General features: G+C 34.7%; 2 protein-coding genes across 2 annotated transcripts; both read left to right on the top strand.

Moving 5' to 3' along the window:
- Positions 1–457: 457 nt before the first annotated feature.
- LOC129249840 (uncharacterized) lies at positions 458–8,955 on the top strand. Its single transcript, XM_054889510.1, has 3 exons — positions 458–729; positions 8,356–8,480; positions 8,558–8,955. The coding sequence occupies exons 1-3, from the start codon at positions 458–460 to the stop codon at positions 8,815–8,817; spliced, it is 657 nt and encodes a 218-aa protein (XP_054745485.1). The 3' UTR covers positions 8,818–8,955.
- On the top strand, positions 8,856–9,929 carry LOC129249839 (uncharacterized). The gene has a single exon (XM_054889508.1). It carries the CDS (start codon positions 8,856–8,858, stop codon positions 9,927–9,929), a length of 1,074 nt encoding a protein of 357 aa, XP_054745483.1.
- The last annotated feature ends 719 nt before the right edge of the window (positions 9,930–10,648 follow it).

Below are 10,648 nucleotides of genomic sequence, written 5' to 3'. Positions count from 1 at the left end.
GAAAAAACGTTGTTAATTTCATTGCTTTTGGCGAGTATCAGATCGCGAAATGATGTAGCTCTTGCGTTGGCTTAATCTGGAATAGCTGCGACTCTGCTAGAAGGCGGGCGAACTGCACATTCTGCCTTGAAATTACCATTAAACATGCAAATCACCGAAACACCAATTTGCAACATCGCCAAAAATAGCGCAATGGCCAAGATCTTACAGGTATGCAAATTGATTGTTTGGGATGAATGCAATGGCCCAAAGGAGGTCACTGGAGGCACTGGACAGAACTTTGAAAGATCTTAGTGACAACCAAAATATTTTTGGTGGGGCCATGATACTGTTGTCAGGTAATTTTCGTCAAACTCTTCCAGTAATTCCCCGATCAACTGTTGCTAATGAACTAAATGCATGCCTAAAATCATCGAATTTGTGGCAGTATGTAAAGACACTCCAATTAACAACTAATATGCGAGTATTTTTGCAACAAGATGAAACTGCGAATGTGTTAGACATTGGAAATAATAAAGTCGCAGTGGACACCTCGACCGGGTTCATCACGTTACCCCCGGATTTCCGTCAAATCACAGACTCAAAAGAAGAGCTTATTCAGAGTGTTTTTCCAGATATAGCGCAAAAGTTCAATAACCATAATTGGCTGGGTAAACGAGCAATATTGGCAGCGCAAAATAAAGATGTCGAGGATCTCAATGCGACCATTCAGAATTTTCTTCCAGGACAGTTGGTTTCCTTTAAATCAGTCGAAATCGTTATGACGTAGTCAACTATCCCAAGGAATTTTTACATTCACTGGAATTGTCTGGGTTACCACCTTCCAATTTGCAGTTAAAAATAGGGTCAGTTGTCATCATGCTGCGTAACATTAATCAACCTCGACTGTGCAATGGAACAAGACTGGCTGTGAAAAAGCTGATGAATAACGTCATTGAGACAACAAACATAAAAGGAGAATTCAAAGGAGAGGATGTCTTGATCCCGCGGATACCGATGATTCCAACGGACTTACCATTCGATTTTAAACGCTTACAATTTCCAGTACGTCTGGCCTTTGCGATGACCATAAATAAATCGTAAGGACAGTCGTTAGAAGTTTGGAATCAACCTGGAGTCTCCATGTTTCGCACATGGACAATTATACGTCGCGTGTTTGCGTGTCGCAAAACCGTCTTCTTTGTTTATTTACGCACCACAAAACAAAACAAACAATATAGTTTATTTAAAATTTAAATTGATTAACAAACTGTATCATAGCAGTGTGTGTCTGTCAATATCAAATTTAAAGGCCAGTCTCTAGAGAACTCTATTTTATAATTAAGCAACATGATGTGTCGAAAATAATAATACAACTTCATGCTTAACTCAAAATATGCTTTTTTTATTAAATACGGATTTTTTTTTCGGATATTTATTTTATTTATTTATTTATTTATTTGTTTATATAAATAGTACATAGTAAGACTAAGGTCTTTTAATAGTACTTCAACAATATTATAAGAAACTGGAATATTTTTAACATACAAGTTTCTTAATCTAAATTTTACACCAGTTCATTTACGAATTAATCCAATATATTTAACTTAACTATAATAATAAGAAGAAAAGAAGCAATAGGAAAAGAAAAGAAGGATTTAGAGAAGAAAGAACAAAAGTAGTAATTAGAGAATGTAGAGAGAAATTTAATGCCCTAATTTAATGCAATCAAACACTTTTAAAGTAATTATAGACTTGTGCCCTGAAGTTAAATCTGTTAAGTCCAGCCTTCACAGTGTCGGGTAATGAGTTCCACACTTTAACAGCGTTAATGAAAAATAATCTAGATGATGGTAGGTAATTAAATTTTGGAACGATGAATTTGTTGTGTCTGCGAGACCTTACTGGTATCAACTTCTCTGTCAGATAGGGCGGAGACTTGAATAATGTAAGTTTGCATAAAAATATGCAATTTCTAGCAGACAAATAACTATTATGGCAACATCCCAGTAACCTTGATCGCCATGCAGAGATATGGTCATATCTGCCAATCCTATATACATACCGCGTGGCGTTGTTAAATGCCACATTAAGTTTATGGCAAGATGTGGAGTCGAGTTTGCTGTATACCACCTCAGAGTACGTAATGAAAGGCATAATTAGTTTGAGAACTAATTTGCGCCTCGTTTTCTCTGGCGTGAATGTTGCAGAGACTCTCAGCTTACGGAATGTAGCATAAATGCTCTCCACCACCCTATTTATATGGTCAGCACAGGTAAGTTTTGTGTTGAGAATGAACCCCAAATTTTTTACCTTATCCATAAAGGTAAGGGAACTTGTACCTATCCACAATTTAGGGATATTGTCAACATGCACGACACTATTACATATAGGTAAGACATATGATTTTGACGCGTTCAGACATAAAGAGTTTTCACTAGCCCATACAGAAATCGCAGACAAATCACTGTTTATTTTGAAACATAAATCTTCAACGAGACCAATACGACTGGACAAGTACAATTGTATATCATCAGCATACGCATGGACATTCACATACTGACAAACGTTAAAAACATCATTGACAAAAAGACTAAATAAAAGCGGACCAAGGATAGACCCTTGCGGAACACCAGTGTGTACGTATCTAGACTGAGATGTTGATTTACTGGTCTTGACCTTCTGCGTTCTGTCTCCAAGGTAGCTGGCCATGAGCTTCACCGCACTGTCTTTGAAGCCGAAGTAGTGTTTAAGCTTCAAACATAACAATTTGTGATTCACTGAATCAAATGCTTTAGAAAAGTCAAGTAAGAAAAGTAGAGTCAAGTCTCTGTTGTCAAAACTAATTCTAATGTCGTCCAGTATTTTAACCATTGCAGTCGAGCAACTGTGACTTTGTTTGAAGCCAGATTGTAGTGGAGAGAGTAGACGATTGTTCTGTACAAATGATGAAATTTGCGTGGCCATCAAGTTTTCGCAAACTTTGGAAAATGTGGGCAGTATGCTGATAGGTCTATAGTCACCAGCATAAATAGCATTTGTCTTTTTTGCGACTGAGAAAACTATAGCCTTTTCCATACTGCTGGGGAACATGAACTAGTCAAGCAATGGTTTATTATATGGGTACTATTATATATTGGATGACTATACGGATGAATTTTAGCGAGATGCCACCATCGCCTACAGCATTAGACTTAATTTTGGATAAAGCTTTCAGGACATCTACCTCACAAACTGTCATAAATTGAAATTGTTCTTTTAGAGTAGCACAAGGTGAGGACTCTTTTAAAGTAGGAGCACAATTTGTTTTCTTACCAACACCAATGAAGTAGTCATTAAGTTCGTCAAGGTCAATCTCACATTCGGGACTTTCCTTGCCATGAATTTTAAATTTTTTTAGGTTGCGCTACAGTTCTCTTGTTGGAAGTGACGGATCAAGTTTTGAGTAACTGTACCAACGTTTCGCTTGTCGTATTATTGCAGTGGTTTTATTTCGGATTTCCTTGTACCGGCGCCAAGAAGTATCCGTCAAGTTTTTTCTCCACTTAGCATAATACTTGTTGCGCCTTCTAATGGCGAACTTTCGAGTTGTACCAAGGACATGAACTATTTATAACATTTACGGAACGAAGCGGAACATGCATGTTAAATAACGAGGATAGGCTACGGTTCAGGAAGTCAAGTTTATTATCAACAGAACTAAGAAACCAACATTCATTCTAATTTATAGAACCCATGTCTGAATACAAATAATAAACATTCAACGTTTTAAAATCACGATACTCGTAGGTGGCACCTAAATTTGGACGATTCATCACAACATCTAAGGTACAAAATATTAAGTCGTGGTCAGATATAAAGTCAACTTGGTCGAATTTTAGAATATGTGACAAGTCACATGTTATAAAATAACCAAGAAGACTAGGTTGAGAGTTATTTGAATATCTCGTTGGTGTAATTCCGTTAACAACACAAGGTCCTGCAGTTGCCAACTGGTCGAATAGTTTACTACTACTAGGCTCATTTTTTAAAATGTTAACATTAAAATCACCACACAACAGGATACGTTCGTAATTTAAGACAAAATCAGACAGGTCAACAAATAGTGTATCAAGAGCAATACTTTTGTTAGGATTGTAAACACATGCAATTAAAATTTTACTCATGCCATCAGATACTTCAGTAAATAAGTATTCATTTTCACAGTTATTTGACTTTGCTATTAGTTTAAATTTCAAACTTTTTTTGCAGTACACAGCAACTCCCCCCCTTTTCTGTTAAGATTACGATCGTTTCTCAATAAATTGTATCCATTTAAAGAGATGTTGAAATCAGGGAGGTCATGATGAAACCAGGTCTCAGAAACGCAAATTACATCGACTGCAGAATCTTCGAAAGTGCACCTAGTAAAATCGAGTTTTTCCTGACTTAGGCTACGCGCATTAAAATGTACTACATTAAAACCATCATTTTGTTTGCACATAATATCAATGAGAATTTTCTTATTTTCATTAACTCTGGACCTCACTTTACCGAACAGACCTAAGAATTTAACTTTTACTGAACAAAAACAGAAGCAACAAAGCACAAGCACGCAAGAGTATATGTATGTTTGCAAAAATTCTTGGCATAAAGGCCAGTCTCTAGAGAACTCTATTTTATAATTAAGCAACATGATGTGTCGAAAATAATAATACAACTTCATGCTTAACTCAAAATATGCTTTTTTTATTAAATACGGACTCGTTTTGTATGTTTTAAAATTATTTTATACACAAGTTTAGGTTTTTTATTTATCAATTGAGGCAATACGAAGTCTGCCGGGTCAGCTAGTATAATATAATATGATAACTTCTTCTCAAATATAAACGAGACGGTATCAATAAAACGGTCCGCGGATGACATATGGCAAAAATAAATTTTTTGTTTTTTGGTAGGACTGTTATAAGCTTACATGGCAAATTTCAGCGTGATATGTCACATAGTTTGTTTTCTGTGCTACTGTAAACAAGTCAAGCTCGAGTGTGTTCTTCGAATTTAACGATGGAAATTCAAGTTGAACAAAGAATTTGTTTGAAATTTTGTTATTCCAACAAAATTTCGGCTTCAGACGCCGAATATTAATAGTATTATATAATATAATATAATATAATATAATATAATATAATATAATATAATATAATATAATATAATATAATATAATATAATATAATATAATATAATATAATATAATATAATATAATATAATATAATATAATATAATATAATATAATATAATATAATATAATATAATATAATATAATATAATATAATATAATATAATATAATATAATATAATATAACATAATATAATATAATATAATATAATATAATATAATATAATATCGTCCCCTTAGTATTAAAATAGCCTATACATTTTTTGATGTTTTGAGAAAATGAATTTCAAACTTTTTATCGAAAGTAGCTCTCACTCAAATCTTGCTATGTCTGTAAATATTTATTATTTTTTGACTGACGTTTTGACCCACTTTGTGGAACTAGAATTTGACAAAATTTTGACCACATATAAAATCGACGATGGAGACTCCAAAAATTCAATAAAAATATAATAGCCTATGAGCACATAGGCTATTGTTATACTAAGGGGACGATATAGTATAATATAATATAATATAATATAATATAATATAATATAATATAATATAATATAATATAATATAATATAATATAATATAATATAATATAATATAATATATAAAAATGAATGCCATTTTTCGTTGAGACTTTATAACTCAAGAACGGGCTCACCTATCCAAACCAAATTTTTAAGCTTTGTTTGGACTATTCAGTAGATGGTCTCGAGAAATAGGCCAAAACGTGAACCCGGGTAACCCTAGGATGTGTTTGTACAATATGGGTACCAAATGGAAGCTGCTGATGATTCTATAGTATAGAGTATTTTTGATGCCGTTCCGTGACTAGGGTCTCGAGATATTGGCCCAAATATGGACCCCGATAACTTAAGGATGTGTTTGTACAATATGGGTAGCAAATGGGAGCTGTTGATGATTGCTATAGTATAGAGTATTTTTAATGCCCCTCCGTAACTAGGGTCTCGAGATATAGACCAAAACGTGAACCTTGATAACCCTAGGATGTGTTTGAACCACATGAGTATCCATTGTAAGTTTTTGATAAATGATAATGAAAAGAGGACTTTTCTTTTCGCTGGGTAACTAAGGACTCCAGATATAGACCAATTGGGAACTCGCCTTCAGGTTAAGAGATTGCATTCTTATGTACTACAACCAGTTAAAATGGTATATTCAATCACATAACAATATATTCTTTTTACCTGAAGGCGAGTTCCCAATTGCAAAATCAGAAACAGAGAATCGGCCGTTGGAATGTATCAAACAACTTTTTTATTGCACTTACCTTTCTACTTCCACTCATTTCGATGTAAGAATAAGCACAACGTATTTTTATTTGAGAATGGCACATTTTGTTCGTGCTTACATTTTGTGTGAAGAGATATGTGCACGTAGACAAAAATGTTAATCAGCATGTTAAAAACAAATCAAAACAAACCTCATTACTTATTTCCTTCATGGTAAACGTTTCAAAAATTTCACCACACATATGTTACACTTTTTTTTTTATTTAACTCGTACCTACTTGAAAAGTTGAAAAGCGCTCAATGTATGGTGAAATTATTTTTAAAAACACGCCAAAAACCCATTTGTTTGGTCAGATTCATTCCACTTAGCCAACGGATTATACGTTTTCATATTAAAATTCATACATCAATAATAGTTTAATCATTTACTAAATGATTTGTTACCTACTTAGCTACGCTCTTTCGCTCTCACAATTTATAAACTTTCGTCTTAACTAACATACTTATTATTCCCACCTACAAACTTACTTGCATTATATTTATATCAACATGTAGGTATGTATGTAGCAGGCAGATCGACAAACAAGACATCGAACTATATTACGGTACAAAGTAGGCTTTGAAAAGACATCAAACTATATTACGGTGCATTTATTTTGCATAGAGAAATACATGAATATTTTGTATAGATAGGTATATAAATCTTTGAGTCTTAGCAATAAGAAAATTCAAATTAGGAGAATATATGACATTGGAGTGTAAACATCGCTGGAGCGTTTTCTTTGGCCCCATACGTTCAGTAGTGTCCGAAATTACCGCGGTGCAAAATTATTAGTTATTATAGTGCTTTTTTTTAATAATTATTCAAGTTTGTGTGAATTTGTGAAAAGAATAAATATAGCGCAAAGCGAATTTCCGAGCAAACAACGGTAAGTTTTGAACTGTTGAAGTGAATTACACGAATGCATGTGTTTCCTTATTTGAAAAAACATATGGTGTACCACTATTAATGTAGGATTTTCCGTTTATTTAATTTATTCTTTTCTAATTGAAAGAAAAATGCCACGACCCACACGAGGAAATATAGGTCGACGAACGCGTCATGTAAATGCTACGGCATTACAAAGGCGATCACAGACTCCAGATGAACGAGCACAAGCTAATGCATCGCAGCGTGAACGTAATGCACGAAATAGCGTGCTGCTTTTAATTACAACAGTCAGATTAATTACAGTATGTACGGATATATTGGAATAATGGACGCAATATGTCCACATTGTGATGCGGCTAAATTTCCAGGTGAAACGCCCGGCATGTGTTGTGCTAATGGCAAATTGAGATTGCCACCATTAGAAACTCCACCCGAACCATTGCCTTCATTAATTTTTGGGACTTCTGAAAATTCGAAGCACTTTTTGAGTCATATTCAACAATACAATTCGGCATTTCAAATGACTTCTTTTGGTGCTACTAACATTATTAGAGATAATTTTATGCCGACGTTTAAGGTAAATACTTAAACAGGATTGTCCCAATCAATCTGAATTATAAAAGTATTCTATAGTTTTAAAAATTATTATGCAACATATACCTAAAATTGCATACATGTTGCAGATTCATTTATCATCAAGCTGGTTCGTTATTGCCATACCCCGACGCTGATTATCAATTTTGCAAATTTATTTTTTTGGTGATGAAAATCGTGAATTGGATCAACGTTGTGCAATTGCTTTGAATACAAGGCGAGAAATTATTTGTGAGCTACAAAGGTTTTTCCATCAACATAACGCATTAGTTCAATTGTTCAAAATTGCTCTCGATCGTATGCCATCTGATAATCATAAAATCGTAGTAAGGGCTGATAGAACACCTTTTGGAGAGCATGAAAGGAGATTCAATGCACCGACAATTGATGAGGTTGCAATTGTAATTCGTGATGATCAGTTTCAATCGCGTGATATTATACTTCATCGTAGAAATGAGCAATTGCAACGTGTTTCGGAACTTCATCGTAGTTACGACGCATTACAATACCCAATATTGCATTGGAAAGGTGACGATGGCTACCATATCAATATACCAATGATTGATCCACGAACAGGTAAATAATATTTTCAGTGTGTTAACATATCATCATTTGTAGAAATTTCTTAAATCACATTTTCCACTTATTTTCAGGTCTACATATACAGAAAAAAGTTAGTGCCATGAATTTTTATTCTTATCGATTGATGGTTCGTCCACAAGAACAAAATTATATCTTGAGATGTCGTAAACTATATCATCAGTACATCGTTGATATGTATGCCAAAATAGAAACAGAACGTCTTAATTTTATTCGTTTCAACCAAGCAAAATTAAGATCTGAACAATATATTCATTTGCAAGATGCGATAGCGAATGATGATAATATAATATTAAAGACATCGGATGTTTAACTATATTGCCATCTTCGTATATTGGTAGCCCACGGAATATGAACGAATATGCACAAGACGCATTGTGTTATGTACGAAAATACGGTCGACCGGATCTGTTCATTACATTTACATGTAATCCGCAGTGGGATGACATCAAAAACAATTTATTTGCAGGACAGTCGACAACCGATCGTCATGACATTACTGCGCGTGTTTTTCGGCAAGAATGTAAATGCCTTATGGATTTAAATGTGAAATTATATGTATTTGGGGAGGTGCGTTGCCATATGTACCCCATCGAATGGCAGAAAAGGGGATTGCCGCACGCACATATACTAATTTGGCTGGTACATAAAATAACTCCGGATCAAATCGAAAACCTTATATCAGCTGAAATTAATAACCACACTGCTGATCCTGAGTTATTTCAAGTTGTCGTTAAAAACATGATACATGGACCGTGCGGTGAACTAAATGTGAATTCACCATGTATGATTGATGAAAAGTGTTCGAAACGATACCCAAGGCAATTTACTTCGGACACAATAACGGGCAATGACGGATATCCGTTGTATCGACGTAGATCACCTAATGATAATGGCAAAACGGCAATCATTAGAATGCATAACAAGGAAGTTGAAGTTGATAATCGTTGGGTGGTTCCGTATTGTCCATTATTATCGAAAATATTCAACGCTCATATAAATGTGGAATATTGTAATTCTGTCAAATCCATTAAATATATTTGCATGTATGTAAATAAAGGGAGCGATATGGCTATTTTCGGTGTTGCTGGTGATAATAGAAATGATGAAATTACTCAGTATCAAATGGGTCGCTATATTAGTAGCAATGAAGCTGTCTGGAGGATTATGTCGTTTGCAATGCACGAAAGACATCCTGCGGTTGTTCACTGGGCTGTGCATCTTGAGAATAGTCAACGTGTTTATTTTAATGTAGCAAATTTGTTGGAAAGAGCAGCGCAACCCCCAACAACTACGTTAACAGGTTTTTTCAAATTATGCGAAACTGATACATTTGCGATAACTTTCTTATATTCTGAAGTGCCACAGTATTACACATGGAATGTGTATACATCCAAACATGTGTGTACATCCAAACAATGTTGATTGTTTTTATTTGAGATTGTTATTAGTTAACGTCAGGGCCGTAGAGAGCATATCCGGGCCCCGGGGGAAAATTGCAAATGCGGGCCCTTTCCAATGATGTCTAATTCATATAAATACGTATAATTACGAGTCCGGGCCCCTCTGAAAACTCCGGGCCCGGGGGAAAAAGTACCCGATTAAATTCTAAGGATTTGCGTTTATTTGTACAATCGAATGTAACCAAAATGAATATTCAGCAAAAACATGTATATGACACAATCATGCAAGCCATTTCCAATAATGCAGGTGGGTTATATTTCTTGGATGCACCTGGTGGTACAGGCAAAACGTTCGTTATATCACTGATTTTAGCCACTATTCCATCGGAACAGAAAGTTGCATTGGCACTTGCATCTTCGGGAATTGCTGCTACATTATTAGAAGGTGGTCGGACAGCGCACTCTGCATTGAAATTGCCATTGAATGTACAGGTGATTGAAACTCCAACTTGCAATATTTCAAGAAATTCTGCTATGGCAAAAGTTCTGCGATTAACGTCAATTATTTTATGGGATGAGTGTACAATGGCGAATAAAAAATTACTAGAAGCATTTAATCGAACAATGCAAGATTTACGTGGTAACCAACAGCTTTTTGGTGGTGCTTTGATATTACTGTCAGGGGATTTTCGACAAACATTGCCTGTCATTCCTCGGTCAACTCCTGCTGATGAAATAAAT

This window comes from Anastrepha obliqua, chromosome 6, assembly GCF_027943255.1.
Source record: "Anastrepha obliqua isolate idAnaObli1 chromosome 6, idAnaObli1_1.0, whole genome shotgun sequence".
NCBI lineage: Eukaryota > Metazoa > Arthropoda > Insecta > Diptera > Tephritidae > Anastrepha > Anastrepha obliqua.
This window is presented reverse-complemented; position numbering and strand designations above follow the sequence as displayed.

Bases quoted from the DNA above. Each gene is read 5' to 3' on its own strand.
- LOC129249840 (XM_054889510.1), top strand. From the start codon at position 458: ATGCGAGTATTTTTGCAACAAGATGAAACTGCGAATGTGTTAGACATT. The intron at 730-8,355 runs GTTGGTTTCCTT...ACTTCATCGTAG, and splicing joins CAGAATTTTCTTCCAGGACA to AAATGAGCAATTGCAACGTG. The intron at 8,481-8,557 runs GTAAATAATATT...ACTTATTTTCAG, and splicing joins AATGATTGATCCACGAACAG to GTCTACATATACAGAAAAAA.
- LOC129249839 (XM_054889508.1), top strand. From the start codon at position 8,856: ATGAACGAATATGCACAAGACGCATTGTGTTATGTACGAAAATACGGT.